Genomic DNA, 19034 nt, shown 5'->3' on the forward strand with positions numbered 1-19034 from the left:
CAGAGGCAGCCCAACAGCAGTAAGCGCTTTCTGTCTCTCCTTTCTGAAAGCGAGTTTACACACACACAGCGTGGTCCTGCATAGCCACACCTCCTGTCAGTCACTGAACACAATTGTCTCATCGCTGCACAACAATTGTACTTCATGTTTGTTACTGGCTTTAGTTTCATATTAAAGTAAGCTTGTTACTACGTAACAAGTAAGCTATTGTAACTACACGCGCAAGAGTCAGGCAGTCTTGTCTTGCTTCATTTAAGATTTACCTTAGATTTTGTCTGACAGTTCCATATGATCTGACGAGATGCTACACTCACAGGCTGTTCTGATTAGCTGTGAGTTTTGATTGATTCCTTGAGGTGTATTTATGTGAAAGTGAAGTCTGACAATAATAAATATTCTCATCAGGAATAAAACGACCTCTGTTTTTATACCGGTTCTGACTATGCCGTGCTGTTGCTATAAAGTTAGGTCTGCTACTGTTATACTGGGTAGGCTACTTCATTTATTTTTTTATAACAATAATTGGCTGAAAATGATGCCTTAAATGAGCAGAATTTTAAGGGTAATTTAATCCAAATGATTACAGCCTCAACTATAAAAAACACAACTTGTAAGAATCCCATACCTGTTATATAATTTAATTTTGATTCCTCTTGTCCAATTTCTGCATGCATATTTTTTCACCTGCAACTTCGCCGCTGGAGAGCAGCTTCAATAATGGCTTTTATTTGTTTAGAGATGGACCGCAAGATGTGCTCAAAGGAGTGGCTACATGTTAGGGCTGCTCGATTAATCTTATTATTATCACGATTATGATATTTGTGGCCCACGATCAATAATTAAATATAGTCACAATTTTACATTATAAACGCAGTTTTTTTTTTTTTCCCTTTTCCCCTAAAGCATTTGCCTGACATGTAGACAGAAGACACTATCCAATTGTTTCAATAGCCGCATTTCCACTATCGGGCCAGTGCGAGCCAGGGCTTTAATCAGGCCAGGCCGTGCCAATAGCCCGGGAGGTTGAGAAATGAGGCCGAAATCATGTCGCGTTTCCACTGTCGGGCTAGTTGCTCGCAACGCGTCACGCAAACACCGCCCCCAGAACGTCCCCCGAATCAAACGTCACACAACCCGTCCACTTCAGCGGGAACAAAAAACTCAAATTATAACCACAAACACAACCTGGCATCACTACGAGAGCTGGAAGATGGAGAACACCAAAGCGATTGCTTTTTTACTGTTTGTGGTCTGTTGGTGTAAGGCCAGACAGCGATCCCTGGATAAGGACATTCAAGTTCGGCGGCATTTACTTCGAACACAGATTTTGGCTGCAACGTATTTTTTCTTCTTCTTAGTGAGTTGATCAAGCGCGATAGCAAAACAAATGTAAGGGAAGAAAGCATCTTGTCTCCTCTTTACCTGACAGGAAAACTCCGCCTTTGTACGTAACCCCGCCCCGAAGCCCCAGTTGGCCCTCCTTGGCCCAAGGTATTCGGCGGCCCGAAAAAGGCCGGACGCTGGCCCCAAGGAAGCCCCGCTTTGGCCCGATTACGCTCCGGAAGTGATAGTGGAAACGCGACTGGCCTTGGCTCGCCCTGGCTCGCTCGCTTTCGGTGCGATAGTGGAAACGCGGCTATTGTAAAAAAAAAAAGTCATTATGGCCCTGTTCACGTAGGTTTTCAGGTTCGTTTTAATCTGATGCAACTTTTATTATTTAAAAGAAAATAAAATGTAATTAAAAGTTTCAGATCAATTAAACTCAATTTAATAATGAAATAACAAATTTCCTTTATTTACAATTAGACCATGAAATTTATTCTGTTTTACAGTTTTAATAGGTATATGTTTTTTTTTTAAATACACCTGAAACTTGTCTATAGCACTTGTTCACTGCTGCTCATATAGTTGTGTGAATTGCTTCTTTGTTCTCATTTGTAAGTCGCTTTGGATAAAAGCGTCTGCTAAATGACTAAATGTAAATGTAACATTCATTTAACACATTTTAGCACACCGAAAGTAATTAAATTACCTGTCTTTTGATGAAAAAATGTATGCAAAGGATCAAGAATTGATCGCACGTGCAAAAAAAAAAAAAAATCCTCCAACACATGCATCACTCTCATGCCACACTTTCGAGGATAAATTTGTGTCTGTGTAAAATTTCAAATAATTGTTAAACATAAAAAGAGTTTTTTAAAAAACTAGAACTAACTAAAACTGTATTGTGTACATACAAAATTAACTGAAACTAACTAAAATTATAGCAAAAACCTCCTCCGTTTTGGTATTTGTAAATTTATTTAATACACAGTCTTACTGTAAGCCGTTTAGAAGTAAATCTAATTCGCGCTGCAGGTGTTTGACCCATACCGTACGGCACCTCAGAGTCTGTAATCCTGCTGCCATCGAGCCGTTTCAACTCCAGTCATTCCTCGCTGTTACTCTCGCGACAAAAACAAAGAGTGGACATGACAGCAGCATGGTGACGGCATTAAAGGCACTTAAAACTATTACTTTAACACATTTCAGGGCTTGACGCTTACTTTTTTCAGAAGGCGCACATGTGCTCCTAAGTTGGAGCACATTAAAGAATTTTAGGAGCGCAGTGAAAATATATAAAATAAAAAGTGTTCTTGTGTAAAAAATGTACACAAGGAGATGTTTAGAAGCAAAGCAGTTTCATTCATTTGAATACAATAAGTACAATATGTTTAATTTTACTGTAACGACAGCTTAAATAATATTTATTTATGATTTAAGCCGTATGGAGTATAGCTAGCGGTCCACAGCAGGACTGGGATCAAATTGCTATAATGAAGGCCACTCTAAACGTCAAACTCAAGCCTAGGCAGCTTCTTTTTGATTTTTTTTAATCCACTTTCGAGCTGAAAAAAAGCAGAAATGGGGAGTTCTTATTAAGTTATTGTTAAGTTGATACAAATGTGCAGGGCATCACGGTGGCGGAGTGGGTAGCGCAATTACCCCACAGCAAAACGGTCACAAGTTCGAGTCTTGGCTGGGTCAGTTAGCATTTCTGTGTGGAGTTTGTGTGTTGGCGTGGGTTTCGTCCGGGCACTCCGGTTTCCCCCACAGTCCAAAGACATGCGCTATAGGTGAATTGAATAAGCTAAATTGGCCATATTGTGTATGTGTGATTTCGGGAGTGTATGGGTGCTTCCCAGTGTTGGGTTGTGGCTGAAAGGGCATCCGCTGTGTAAAACATATGCTAGATGAGTTGGCGGTTCATTCCGCTGTGGCGACCCCTGATTAATAAAGGGACTAAGCTGAAAGGAAAACGAATGAATAAATGGTTAGTGCAAACATTCACATGACCAGAGCTATTTAATCTGTATTTGTATCGTAAGAAAAGTATGGCTATCAATTGTCCCAAACAAAATATTGTTTTACACAGCGAATGCCCTTCCAGCTGCAACCCATCAGTGGGCAAGAAAATATTGTTAATTTTATAATAATATATATTGTACATATTGTCTTTAATATGCTATGAAATATACTTGCAGTAGCTAGATTGAAACACACCTTTTCTCAGCACGTAAAATATTGTGACTTCTAAGAATAATTTTATTTATCAAAATTGATTTTTTTTTTGGAAAAATATATTCCACCCTACTTCCAACATGGGAAAAGTATGACAATGTAAAGAAAGACACAAGTACAAACTCATGTGCAAAGCTGAATCTTTATCTGAGCCCTTTATCTTTCTGGGCTTTTTAAAGAAAAGCTGAATATCGAAATGCCTGAAGTTTCCTTCTGCCCCAAAGTAACACCATCCTCTCTATTAAACTAGTGGCTTTCAGCAACAGAATAATGTCTTATTGACTACTTCTTCTTATTTAATAGAAAAATAAAAGGTTTAACATTTAACACCTTTTAAATGGCACTGTTTCTTTTCAGCGTGTTTAAGTAAAAAAGTCTTACTATTCATGTGCACCACTGACAGGTCAAATCTGCTCTTTCTCTCTCTCTCTCTCTCTCTTCCTCTCTCTCTCTCTCTCTCTCTCTCTCTCTCTATGCTGTTGTGTTGGTGCTGCTGAGAGATTAAGACGCACCGGCCAAAGTTTGTGAATAAAGCAAAAACTAATACAATTAACGTTAATATCGAAAGCAGAATCTTGGACATGTCCTGGAAAAAGAGGATGTATTGTCGCCCCAAATAATGAGCTTGGCCAGTCAATTTAGTAAAAGGCTTATCTTTTCCACGTGTCCTCGTGCTTTTCTCACAGCAACTAAATTACCAAAGTCAGACAGCAGTTCTGTATCCAGTGCATCTCTGTGGGTCTGCATGTGAGTCTGTGGCGGAGTGTTCCCAGTTTCTCGCGAACACAGAACCGGGCTGCCCAGGTAAAGTCTGTGTGGGAAGCACTAATGTTGAATTGGGTCTTAAGGCTGATTTATACTTCTGCGTCAAGCGCATGCATATGCTGCAGCGCAGCCTACATGTGGACGCCGTGGCCGTCGGAGGTTGAGGCTGATGTGCACCTCTCAAAAAATGTAACGCGTACACGTAGCGCAACCTCTGTGATTGGTTGGCTTGGTAGCGCTGATGAGTGTGGGCGTAGGTGAGAGATGCGTGAGCATGATGCAGCAGGTGTTTACAAGTGTGGAGTCCCGTGAAGGAGCTCCGGATGGAGACTGCTGTTTTGTGTTTACCTTATGATTAAAGTTGTTGCACGTCTGCCGGTTCCCGCCTCAAAATGAGCGAATTTGAGCCACTTGTACATTTTAAGGAAGCGTTCAGAAAAAACAAAACACCAGCGAAGGAACTCGACACAGAGAAACATAGACACCTACTGCAAGCTAGCGTTTCGGAAGTGTTATTGCAGAGCAACAGAGACAGCGCGCAGAAATATAAATGCATGCCTACATTCAAGGCTTGCGCCGTTGGTCACGCCGATCACTTGACGCAGTAGTATAAACCAGGCTTTACACTGTATGCATCACGATATGCCATCCATGGCCGTATTGTAGCCGTTGTTGATGGGGTCAGCATGTGCTTCAGTCACAACAGATTTTCAACATAATACACCATAACTTAGTGTGAAGAGCTTGTTGTTTTACCGTGGTCGAGTGATTTAAGTAATCAATAACGCTCATTAAAAAAAATTGCACATGTGCGACTAAATACATTTTCCAGCTTGCACACGTCTATTTTTAGTCGCAAATGCGAGCGAAATGGTCGCACTGTCGAGCCCTGCATTTGTGCCCAATAATGGGTTTTATTTCACTTAAAAGATCCGGTTAAAAAGTTCACCAAAGCAAACTGAATCATTTGAAACAATTCACTTCCCCAGTAAGCACTTATCCACAAACTACTTGCTTTTTAACAAGCCTAATACCCACCTCTGACTCGAAATAATCCAATATATATTCTCATTCAGTTATTAGAACAGTAACACTAATATCAAATTTGAGAAGTGGTGAACGCTCTGGTTACTGAACTAACCTTCGTTCCCCAAGGTGGAGGGAACGGAAATGCTAATCCCACTTATGGGAATTTCATTCAGAAAGCCAGTTTTCTGAAAGAGTATGTAAACGAGCCAATGAAATGCCAATGAATTGGCAGCGTCCGCTTGCGCACCTGATGCTTGTTGCAATCAATTTAGCAATAAAAAGCACAGAAGATTTACGGATATAGATATTGATTTTTTCAGGAGCCGCAAGCGTCTAGATAATTTCTAGGAATTTAAATGCGACAGTCTGTTGGGAAAGAGTGCAGTCCCGATAGGGAGGATGCTGCGGAGGCCACCTGCTACCCAAGTGGGTAGATATGGTGGCAAAAGAGTATATGGACTAGCCCTGAGAAGGGGGAGTACGCATATATATATATATATATATATATATATATATATATATATATATATATATATATATATATATATATATATATATATATATAGTTAGCGGAGAGGGAAGACACGGGTTCACCTGTTAGCAAGGACTGCACTGTAGCTGAACATGCATATGGGATCGCCTAGTGGGGATCACACATAGCAGGCACCTATACCCAAAACGCGGGCTGACCAGAGGGCAGACCTTCAACGTAATGGGCCAGCGAGTGACTCCTCCGCTGAGTCAGTGCTGGGGGCCTCGTAGGAATCTCTGCAGGGCTCACCTAAGCGGGGAACTTTACTGACAGAGTGAATAAGCACACGTATCTCCGTGTTAGAGAGAATAGCGCAGCAAGCGTGTTTCAACACCTTAATCGAGTTGTTTCCTCAATCATCAAGGGTTCCCTAATACCCTTGAGGAAACCGGCTCCACTCGCAGATTGTAAAACCTTGCAAATATATTGGGTGTTGCCCAGCCCGCAGCTCTACAGATGTCTGTTAGAGAGGTGCCGCGTGCATGCACCCAAGAGAATGCGATGCTCCGAGTGGAGTGCGCACGCACTTCTCGGGGACACTGCTCACCCTAGTTCTGGTAAGCGAGGGAGATGGCATCCACTATCCAGTGAACCAACCTCTGTTTTGATACGGCACTTCCCTGTTGCCGACCACCATAACAGACGAAGAGCTGCTCAGATGATCTAAAGCTCTGAGTGCGGTCCAAATAAATTCGCAAAGCACGAACTGGACAAAGTAATGAAAGGGCTGGGTTTGCCTCCTCCAGGGGCAGCGCTTGCAGGCTCACTACCTGGTCTTTAAATGGTGTGGTAGGAACCTTGGGCACAAATCCCGGTCTCAAGACAACATGAGAGTAAGCTGGCCCGAATTCCAGGCACAAGTCACTGACCGAAAATGCCTCCAGGTCCCTGACCCTCTTAATCGATGCCAACACGATCAGCAGAGCTGTCTTCAGGGACAGAAATCTTAAAGATACTGAATCGAGTGGTTCGAAGGGATCTGTACGCAGGCTCGTGAGAACACGGGCGAGATCCAAAGAGGGCATGAGAGTGGGGCGGGGTGGATTAATTCGCCTAGCGCCCCTGAGGAACCGGATGATGAGGTTATGCCTTCCCAAGGTGCTGCCAGCCAACGCATCATGATGAGCGGAGAGAGTAGCCACGTAACCTTGAGGGTGGAGGGCGACAGCCTGCTCTCCAGCTTCTCTTGGAGGAAAGAAAGCACAACGCTGATCTGGCAATTTCGGTAGTCTTCTCTGCGAGAGATGCACCATTCAGTGAATAAACTCCACTTCAGGGCGTAGGTGCACCTAGTAGAGGGGGCTCTAGCCTGAGTGATAGTATTAACCACCGCAGTCAGTAGGTAACCTAAGTCTTCCTCGCGTCTACGGACCACACGTGGAGGTTCCAAAGGGTGCCAGATATGGTGCCCTGTCCCTGAGAGAGTAGGTCGCGAGGAGGGAGAGTTCTGACTTCCAGGTCCGCTTTGGCTAGAGGTGTGCAACTAACAAGACATGCTCCTCGTCCTCCATGACCTTGCACAGTAACTGCGCGAGCAGGCTCACTGGGGGAAATGTATATTTGCGCATGCCCCGGGGCCAGATTTGGGCCAGTGCATACGTGCCGAGAGAGCCCTCAGTCAGGGAAAAAAAACAACTGGCAATGAGTGTTGTCGAGGGAAGCAAACAGATCGATCTGGGCTTCCCCGAATCGTGCCCATATCAGCTGAACGAACTCGGGGTGGAGTCTTCATTCTCTGAGACGTAAAGACTGCCGTGAGAGCACGGCAGCTGCACAGTTGAGCTCGCCTGGAATGTGAATGGCGTGCAGCAATTTCAGCCGAGTTGACTCCAGAGGAGCAGACGGCGGGCAAGCTGAGACATGCGGCGAGAGCGAATACCCCCCATGCGGTTGATATACGCCACTGTGCTTTCCGTCCTGACCAGCACGTGCTGCTGCTCCAGCACCGGAAAAAAAATGGTGGAGAGCGAGGAACACTGTCAACAGCTGTTTGGCGATTGATATGCCAATGCAACTGGGTTCCTTTCCACAGGCAGCAGCTGCATTCCCGCAACACACAGCCCCCCGATCGTACATCCCTGCCGATATATAACTCCTATCATATCCAACTGCACTGCTGTGAATTCTTGGGTGAATCCACCGGCGGTGTCATCGACCAGGCCAGCCTGGGATATAGGGGAGTCAAGAAAGCGAACTTTGTCGACTCTGTGCATATCTTTGCCAGGTTTTAGACCGAGGTGGCGCTCCTGGACCACTAATGTGGCCATCGTCCTTCCCAGGGCACACACAGCGGGCTTGAGGTCTGTGGAGCTCAGTCGGGTGCAGTGCGGGGCTTGTAACAGGCCTGGCTTGGAACTACCCTCGTGCAGCTGGGCCAGCGCGCCTGCATACCCTAGTGTGCAGGGTGGAGGCAGCCTGGCACGCGACTGTGTTGGCTCTGGCTCCGAGGAGGCAGAAAACTGACACGCTTTGGACGGGAGACGAGGCAAACTCCAGCAGAAGAGGCACCATGCGAGCCCGCACTGACACGTACAATCTGAAGAATCGACCCGTACACCCTGGCTGCTCTACCATCAAGGGTGGTGAGGCAGAGGCGCTCGCAAAACGGGCAGATAAGGGTGCCCTCCAAGACTGCGTGAGCCCACTGTGCACTTCCGGGAAGAAAGGGATGGGAGGCTAGAAGGTCTTGCCTTTTTTCCTCCATATTCACCCATCTAGTTGGTCCGGCTGGGGGATAAACCATGCCTCTCCTTGCTTTTCTTGTGCTTTTTAATGCTAAATGGATTGCAACAAGCATCAGGTGCGCAAGCTGACACTGCTAATTCATTGGCATTTCATTGGCCCGTTTACATACTCTTTCAGACAATTAGCTTTCTGAACGAAATTCCCATAAGTGGAATAAATCCACTATAGCACTGAAGTTCCCCATCCGAAGGGGAACCGATGATACTGCGCATGCGTGATTCAGTGAACCAAACACGAACAACAGCACTGCGGGTAAACCGAGGGCTTAAATGAGAGGATCTGATGAAAAAAAAAAAAGTTTATTTCATAACTGAAAATCATAATGGAATTTAAATAAGCGAATCATGCTTAAGTTGGGTTGCAAAACTTTACTGTAAAACATTTTTCAGATCATGGTGATGATTAAATTGCTATTGCTGGCTAGATAATTTTGTTATGTTGAGTCCTAACATCCATGTTAAATATCTGAACTTCCCATCACTACAGTGTATCTAATCTCAGAGCAGCCTTGCACACATATTGTACTTAAGTCTGCTATCTGGTGGGCTGTTGTATTTGAATTTGAGGATGGGTATGGTATTGGTAGACGATACTGTTCATGTATCCTCTAAATACAAATAGACTGACAGTTTCAATTTACTATAACTTCTATGTTAAGTGTCTTTTGGCACAATTTACATTGTAAAAGCACTAGATAAACAAAGATAAATTGGATTGAATCTGCTTAAATGTGTACATGTTAATGGACCAAACAAAATATGGTCTGATTTATTTTAATGTGCATCAAAATTACAGTGTGTGTAGCCAATGTTTCCAGTGTCTCTTTACTTTTCAGCTTTTGATTAGAGTTTTTAAGACTTAATGAAAACTTTTTTTTTCAGACCTAATTGAAGAGAATGAGGGGAATAAAGAGGAGGAACATTATATCAAAATTGAGGAAAAAACTCATTTACAGACTGATGGTATTTTGAAAAGGAGAGACAAGAATCGTTTCACCTGCACTCATTGTGGAAAGAGTTTTGGTAGTAAAGGCGATCTTACGATTCACATCAGGATCCACACTGAAGAGAAACCATTCACATGCACTCAGTGTGGGAAGAGTTTTAGCCAATCATCACGCCTTCATCAACACATGATGATCCACACAGGAGAGAAACCATTCACATGCACTCAGTGTGGGAAAAGTTTCATCCGCTCATCATCCCTTAATCTACACATGATGAGCCACACTGGAGAGAAACCATTCACATGCACTCAGTGTGGGAAGCGTTTCAGCCAATCATCACACCTTAATAAACATATGATGATCCACACTAGAGAGAAACCTTTCACATGCGCTCAGTGTGGGAAGAGTTTTAGCCAATCATCACGCCTTAATGAACACATGATGATCCACACAGGAGAGAAACCATTCAAATGCCTTCAGTGTGGGAAGAGTTTTTGCCAATCATCAAACCTTAATCTGCACATGATGAGCCACACTGGAGAGAAACCATTCAAATGCCTTCAGTGTGGGAAGAGTTTTTGCCAATCATCAAACCTTAATCTACACATGATGATCCACACAGGAGAGAAACCATTCACATGTACTCAGTGTGGGAAGAGTTTTAACTGCTTTTCGCACCTTAATCAACACATGAGGATCCACACTGGAGAGAAACCTTTCAAATGCACTCAGTGTGGGAAGAGTTTCAGACAGTCAACAAACTTTAATCTACACATGAGGAACCACACTGGAGAGAAACCATTCACTTGCACCCAGTGTGGGAAGAGTTTCAGCCAATCAGCATCCCTTAATCAACACTTGAGGATCCACACTGGAGAGAAACCATTCACTTGCACTCAGTGTGGGAAGAGTTTCAGCCAATCATCATCCCTTAATCTACACATGAGGATCCACACTGGAGAGAAACCATTCACATGCACTCAGTGTGGGAAGAGTTTCAGACAATCATCATCCCTTAATCTACACATGAGGATCCACACTGGAGTGAAACCATTCACTTGCACTCCGTGTGGGAAGAGTTTCAGCCAATCATCAAACCTTAATCTACACATGAGGATCCACACTGGAGAGAAACCATTCACTTGCACTCAGTGTGGGAAGAGTTTCAGGCAATCATCAAACCTTAAGCTACACATGAGGATTCACACTGGAGAGAAACCATTCACTTGCACTTGAGCCGCGGTCACACTGGATTTTTCTCCCCTTAGACTTCCATTCATACGCACGTTAATGCGTCAGACCGAAAACGCAAGTTTGTGCGTCAAGTTTCGCAGTTCACTGCCTTGCAAAGATCAAGCTTTGTGAATTCTGACCTGCGAAATCACATCACTTGACTGTGTGAGACCAATCGAAGATCAAAACATGACCTCTCTGGACAGAAATTTAAAATATGGACCAATCGCTCACTTTTTTAATGTCTAATCATCTTGTTTAATCCCGCTCCTTTTCGCAGTGCCATACAACAGAATTTTGCATTCTCAAACTAGTGTGCCCGCTGCTTCGGTGTAGGATGAGTTTCAACAACTCATCAGACCTTAAACACATAAAGACCCACACTGGAGAGAAACCATTCACATGCACTCAGTGTGGGAAGAGTTTCAACCGATCAGCAAACCTTAATGAGCACATGCAGATCCACACTGGTGTGAAAGAGTATATGTGCTTGAGTGTGAGAAGACTTTTATTACAGCTCTAAAATTGAAACTGCACCAGACGATTCACACTGAAGAGACCGTACAAGTGTTCACACTGTGACAAGAGGTTTAATCGGTAACACATCTGAAAACACAAAAGAGGATTAACACTAGAGGTAAACCGTACAGATCTGATCAGTGTCTACAGAATTGAACAAAAAGTTGCACACATGACATAAATACAGCAAAACATTTTCCCACTTGCACAGGATGTTTTAATGTCTGAATAATGTTTGAAAAGGCTGAGTGACGGCATACTGTTTTTCCAACACTCCTACACTGCAGTAGGAGGAGTTGTAAATGTGTCGCTCTCCTCGCGTTTACCGTAAACACAATGATGGTGGCTGAGAGAAGAACAGTTTTATAAACATCTGGCAAACGGCACCTCTGTGGCTTAAAATCTCTCTTTGCAAGTGATTGTACAGGTGTGGATACATCTGTACTCCACTCTCCAGTGTATTTGTGTAGCTGGTGTTGTTTTGGATGATGTTCTCTGTCTGACTCCCTGAATGAGAAACATCAATGGGAAGACACCGCACATCAAAGAAGGTGGAGCTCCAGGACAGTTAGTTTGCAGTATACCAGGGCCTCAACTTTAGAAAGCCCATTCAATTGTCCTATGTTGCATCTTTTATTAGTGGAGTTTCTTTACTTTTAGGTTCAAGATTCTTTCTAGTTTACTTCATTTACTTTTTTGAGTAGAATGCAAACTTGATGAATATTTGATGATTTAGGCAGAGCAACAGGTATGAAGTTTTACAATATTAATACAATGTGATGATCCCAAGACTCCAGATTGGAGTATGTGGTAAATCCTGATTGGATGCCTGCATTACTCATCAATGGGTATAAAAAAAGGATGTTGTGTTAGCTACCCCAGGACGCTGTGGCTACTCAGGAGTCCTCATGACAAGTCCTGCCATCTTATTGACTCTTTAACCTCATGGTTTTGTTTTGCATTACTTGTATCATGTAGTTAAAGTGTTGTTGTGATTATATCCTAAGTTCTTTATCTTCATTATTATCCTTAGACATTTGTTGGTTGCTTTGATTGATTGTTCTATGAGTTACATTTTATAATAAATGATTTGCATTCAGGCTATTTTGTTGGCTCATTTCTCTTTTATGTTGCGACTCAAACAAGCGGGTCATAACACTTTGTAAAATGTGTTCGGTTGTATCCGAGATCTTGTCTTTTCAGTCATGACCATAGGTGAGAGTAGGAACCTAGATTGAGCTGTAAATTAAGAATATTGCCTTTCGACTTAGCTCCTTCACCACAACAGACAGTCACATCAACTGCGTTACTGCTGCACCGATCCATCTTTTAATCTCATATTCCATTACTCATGAAAAAAATCTCCAAACTGGAGATGGCCACCTTTTTCCAGTCAAGCACCATGGTTTCGGTCTTACAGGTGCTGTTTCTTTCCCTGCCATGTCACACTCAGCAGCATACCGTACCACTGCATGCTGAAGGTCCATGTCCTATGAAGCCAAAAGGACAACGTTATTTGCAGATGGCAGAGACAGTCCTAGGCTGCACCTTAAATTGTGTCAGTAAAAATGATCATATTTTTGAGATCAGCCTCAAAAATAACACATTTACAAAATAAAATGAATAAATAGACATTGTAGTGGTGGAAGGGGAAGTAGGATGGCTTGTTTAACTATAAACCAAGATGGAGCTCTCTCAGGAGGGATGCGCGAGATGTCTCAGGCTGAAGGCGTGATAATGAAATAAATGCTCAGGAAGCCACAACCCTCTTTAATCAACTGGCTGTTGCAATGTACTCCAATGCTACCTAGGGTGCTTATTGTTCCAGTGAAATTAATTGACTAAATTATCATACTGTTTTAAATATTGGAAATAAATATTTACAGGGATATACTGAAGCAGAGAAGTAACTTTAGGAAGGCAATTCATTTTGAGTATGTAGTTTATTTTGAGTACCTCAGAGCAGTGGTTCTCAATTCTGGTGCTTGTGCAAAATTAATTGACAACCGTCCCAAATTACTTTTAGCTCTTATTACTAGATCTTAGAATCACACCTGAGAAACCACAAAAGCAGAGATTTGGCTTATCTTAATCCGCTTAAGATCAATTTGCACCAGATCAGCAAGAGACAACATTTGTTTTCTTCGCCGACTGGCCTCAACGAAACATGGCGTTCCTGATTGGTTGGTGACTCTGCTTCAGTGACGTCCTTGAGATTCACTCGCTTGTGAGTGGAAGTTGTCCTGGGTTACTGGGGTGACAGACTCTGCTGAGAGTCGGTTTGCAAAAGTTTTTTGCGGTTTCGGTGTTTCCTAAAATTTAAGAGGTTGCATGGAAAGTTCTTTGAGACTCGATTGCGTGGCGGTGCAGTGTCCGAGAGCAAGGCGTGAGGGGGCAGAGAGCAGCAGCGAGCATGAGCAAGCTAATGCAAAAAGCTTTTTTTACTGTTGCAGTAGGTTTTTAAGTGATCTGGTTTGGTCCATCCCAATGGCACTGTCTTCCAATAAGCAGTTGCCATGGAGGGCAGGTCCACGCCCCGTACCATTATGCTCAGGGTAAGTCATTAACAGACTGCTTGGTAATTTCATGTGGTAAAATATCTTGTAAGTTCGTTACTATCTTACATCAAATGTTACAAGACAAATACTGTTTCTGACACTAGTTTTTCATTTACACCAATGTATTGCAAATATCACTAGCTTTTGTTTAGCATCAGACACATACAATAGGATTCATCTGCTATAAGGTTTAAAAACCATTGATTACCTTGGTTGCAATAAACATGTAGTATTCAAAGAAAGGCACTGCCCCAGAGGGACATATTTAGTGATCTCCCTAAGTTTCTAAAAAATTTTTGAAGTAGCACACAATTCTTAAATTCCAAATTAAATTTATGAAAATTTTTGAAATTGTTTTTGTAAATGAATAGTGCTAGGCATGGATTAATGTTATTATAAATTTTTTATTATTATTATTTTTTATTATTTTTGAGACTGAGAATCTTACATTTGAGAATCTTACATTTACATTTTGTTGGGAATGGGAAGACATTCCTCCAGCATGGAGAACAGTCAATGAAAATGTTAGAGAAAGTGATTTATAGCCTGCGCTAGCTCACAGAATGGAGCCTCCTGGAGGGGATGTAGACCTTCAGCAGAAGGTGGAGGTAAGAGGGTGCAGTGCCAGTGATTTTAACTTGATATGAGCCTCGAGCGGTAACCAATGCAGAGAGATAAAGAGAGGAGTTACATGGGCTCTCATTGAAGACCAGATGAGCTGCAGCATTCTGGAGCATCTGTAGAGAAATAAGGGTGCAGGATGGGAATCCAGCTAGAAGGGCACTGTCGGAGTCCAGCCTTGAAATTACAAGACTTTGCACTAAAAGTTGTGCATCATGATTATGCAGAACTGCATGATGGAGCCGTGTTAGCTATGTTCTCTTTGAAGGACAACTGATCATCCAGAGTCACCCTAAGATTTCTTACCGAACTACATGGGGTAATGGTGGATGATTCCAGCTGGATTGAGAAATTGTGTTGAATGTGTGGAGTTGCAGGGAAGGTGATGTAAGCGGTTGGTGATGTTTTTTCCCATATCCTTCAGGCAGTTTGATGTGAGTTAAAATTTTGGAAATTTAGTGGAAAACTGCCCTTTGTAGTGTTTTGGCAAAAAATAGAAGGAGAGAGACTGGTCTGTATTTTTCATCCACTGAGGTGTTGAGTGATGGTTTTTTGAACAGGGAGGTTACCCAGGCCTGTGTAACCCCGCTGGCCCTACACCACCCAACCCGCTCTGAGCTGGGATCGGACCGGCGACCTTCCGCATGGCAGTTGTTCTAACAAGTAGGCTAAAGACCATGGCCCCTAGCGTCTGTCACCAGAGCACCTGTAGAGGTCAGAGGAGTGAGGTTTACCTGCACAGCACTTCACTAGCTGGCCTCCGTTACACCTGCTTAAAAGTGGTGGGAATGTGCCAGTGTGCCATTTGTTCCCTTTGGCGCCGTTCATACCGCGGCGGCGAAGCTAGTTGATGCGCCAGCAGCTTTTGACCGCTGGGTGGCACTTTAACCACAGATTTACAGCTTTGCCTTTTCACAATACTAAATAGACGGTTCTGAATGTGTACTTTATGTGATGTGATGTGTTCAATTAAAATATAATTTTGTTTTAGTTTTCTTAGTAATAAACACTAAGATAAATTAGAAATGATACATGGTGAAAAGCCCTAGGCTGCAAAAACCAAATATAAGAATTAAATTCTTTAGCCTTTATAGTGCCCTATTAAATTGAGTAAGGGTGAAATAAATGTTTCGATTTCTTTCACCATCATGGCGATGTTATTACCTCAAATCTTAAACGTGCGCATATGAAAAACAGCACACACTACAAAATAATATTAAGATTATTGTGCCAGTGGAGCACATCACCTGATTGTGAACTTGTGATCACCTGAACTTACTTTATCAGTAGGCTATTTATTATTTATTACAGCCTATGTTACAAACATTTGACCAACTGCCACTTCATAAAAAACACTCTCATGCACTCAGAATTAGTGGCAGTTATGAATTAAATAAATGGGCATACCCGCACGCAAAGTGAGCCACATATTATTTATCGTCTGTTCATTTTCTCTGTTCATTTCTCTTTCACACGCATGCAGAAAAAGAAAAAAAATCTGCTTGTTTAAAAAAAAGCGCATTACGTCCACTAATGTATAATAATAATAACAATAATTAGCTATATCTAGGTCTAAAGCAAAATTGTTACCTGTTGCACCGCATAGGTTAGCCTATAATGTGGAAAAATATAATTCACAACCTGGGATGCGTTTCCCAACACCATCGTTAGCCAGCTATGTCGTTTGTTGATTTGCCATTTCCCAAAAGTTCGTATATGATAGTTTCGTTTTTACATATAGTATTGCATTAATTGCAGAGACGTTAAATAGCAAATTTGAATGCTAAAGGATTTCGGATACGTATAAAATAGCTAGTTTATGAGACTCGCCAAGCAAGAGTCTTCCATGCAGTAATTGTTAGAGTTCACATACATATCAAAATCTCTGGATGCCAAATGTAGAAAGAAAAAGCTATAAATTAATACATTTATAGTAAGAAGGCTCTAGATTCAACGAGTAACTAAAAATACAATATTAGAGGATACAAAAGTTTGGATAAAAGCATTTTTAGGAGAACTAGAAAAGTCAACGCAAAACACTTGATATTAAGTACACTCCCAAAGCAAATGACTTTATATTTCTTCAGACTGAATACAAAAAGAGCATTTGGGGAGATAATATTATAAGATTGAGCAAGTTTGTGATTTAGAGCAGTTATGAGTAGAGACTTCACCAACTTTATTATATAAGAGGAATTTATGTAAAACTCGGATCATTCTGTCACTTAAATATATAATTCCAAAAACTCACGCAAACAGGTAAAGAAATCTGAGATCTATTAGTAATTGAGCGAATGTCTTTGTTTGACATGTACTGAGAAGATTTGTGCAGTCAAATATAAAATAATGGGTAAAACTTTAGGGCCAGGCTTGACTGAAGGTATTATACAATCAGGGATTTCACAGAAACAATGTTGTATTCCTCTGAAAAGACTGAAGAAGAAGACAAACTAATCTGTACACAAATGTTTCCCTCTGTTGTCAAGAGACTGATTGAGAAGCTTGCCCATTTAAAATGGCGGCGGTATAAGCCACAGCGGTAATGGTCACTTTGAACTCTCACCTACTGTAGACAGCATATATACCTGCTATTTATATGAATTATTTTGAAATTTAATAATATACAGTGGTGGCCAAAATTATTACAACAGTAGTGTTTTAACCTGCTAAAAATGGTTTTAAGTCAGTTATGTTTTGCTGAAGTGTGTTAGTAGGAAATAATAAAATAACATTTAAAAACACAAAACATTTTTAGCTGGTGAGAATACAGGTGTTCTAATATTTCTGGCCACCACTGTATACCATAAACTTAAAATATGAACATGTCTGAATATCTCTCATTATATACAAGCAACTATTTGCCCTTTGTTTATAAAGTAAGGCAATGTTTAGTGTCTAATGAAAGAGAAACACTTTATTTTGTTATTTTGAACAAAACAGTGAACAAAAGCTAAAAAAGTTTTAGAATATTTGTTCGCCAGTAATAAGTTTGTGGTCTTTGTTTATTAAAAATGTATTTGAAATGCATATTTGTTTTACATTTATTTGTTTAAAGACATTGAAGACGTGCTAAAAGAGAAATGAATTTATTATATTATTGTTTCTGAACAAAAACCCTAGACTGAAGGAAAGTTTAAAAATGTCATTGTTCTTTAGTAATAAGTTTGTGTTTGCAAATCCAGATCATTACAATAATAAAAATGACGACCCAGATGTTTAAGGAATAGGTTTTATTTTAAATGAAATATTTTTTTCTGAGCGGTTTGCATTCATAATATTAATCTAATTATAAATCATAGTAAAGTTTATTTCTTTTATTATATTCATAATAGCTTTTACAGTCAGTGGTCCTGACGATGTCGATGTCACAAGGTACCTGTTACATTTCTAAGCGCTGTCATCACATGGTCATTTCAGATGACTCAAAATAAACCTTATTTAATATTTTTAAACGTTAGCAGGACGATTTTAATTTGTAAATGAGATGGCTAGAAGTAATATAATTCGTTTTTCATTAAATATGACAGTGTTTTTAATCTCTCCCATAAGACATAGAGGCTCGACTTCAAATTATGTGCAGCTAAGCGCCCTCTAGAAGATCCAAACGGAACAACCGTGTAAGAAAAGGTATGTATGAAGTTTTTGACCTAATGTTTCTTGTGATTTGACTGTGTTACTGTTTCAAGTAGGCCTAATGGAAAGTGATCAGCTCGCATCAACATCGATCCATTTTAACTCAGCCTATATGGTAGTCAGTTGTTGTAAACTAGATTTTAAAAAGCATAAATATTTTGTTTTCAAGTACAGAAAGTGATATAGGCAAAAAAATCTATTTAATCACCATCTGTCATGAAAACCTGTATAAACTTCAAGTAGCTTTGCATGCTTTAATAATGTATCTTTAGATTGGGTGTATATTATATGCTTAATAATCATTTTTAGACTCTGTGTGTGAGTGTGTGGATATAAATATATATATATATAATTATAATAATTATTTAAAATAAAAGTGATTACATTATATTAAAATAATATTATTGATAATTATATCCAGTTCCCTTAAAACATCCCTACTGAAAAAAACAGCTTAAACCAGCCTAGGCTGGTTGGCTGGTTTTAGCTGGTTGACCAGCCTGGTTTTAGAGGGGTTTTGGCCATTTCCAGGCTGGTTTTCAGCCATTTCCAGCCTGGTCTTAGCTAGTCAGTCTAGAAAATGACCAGCCAAAACCAGCTATGTCCAGCTTAAACCAGGCTGGTCAAGGTGGTTTTAGCTGGATTTAGCTAGTCATTTTCCAGCCTGACCAGCTAAGACCAGGCTGGAAACCAGCCTGGAAATGGCCAAAACCCCTCTAAAACCAGGCTGGTCAACCAGCTAAAACCAGCCAACCAGCCTAGGCTGGTTTAAGCTGGATTTTTCAGCAGGGTTTGCTTAAATATAAAACCAAAAAGTAAATAACTGCTTGGTCTGACAAGTTTTCAGGACATTTCAGCACAACACTGTTTAACTAACTGCCCGATGGCCTTA

General features: G+C 41.1%; 1 protein-coding gene across 2 annotated transcripts in view; it reads left to right on the plus strand.

Annotated features, from left to right (window-relative positions):
* LOC130222033 (gastrula zinc finger protein XlCGF57.1-like) overlaps positions 1–12425 on the plus strand; it is a 171434-nt gene extending 159009 nt beyond the window's left edge. Inside the window, exon 4 of one of the 2 annotated variants that reach the window (XM_056454649.1) lies at positions 9681–12425. In XM_056454649.1, coding sequence (XP_056310624.1) covers positions 9681–10814 — 1134 coding nt within the window. In that variant the 3' untranslated portion in view covers positions 10815–12425. Of the gene's footprint in view, positions 1–9513 lie in introns of both variants that reach the window. The other variant, XM_056454650.1, reaches the window with a different exon arrangement.
* The last annotated feature ends 6609 nt before the right edge of the window (positions 12426–19034 follow it).

This window comes from Danio aesculapii, chromosome 4 (genome assembly GCF_903798145.1).
Source record: "Danio aesculapii chromosome 4, fDanAes4.1, whole genome shotgun sequence".
NCBI lineage: Eukaryota > Metazoa > Chordata > Actinopteri > Cypriniformes > Danionidae > Danio > Danio aesculapii.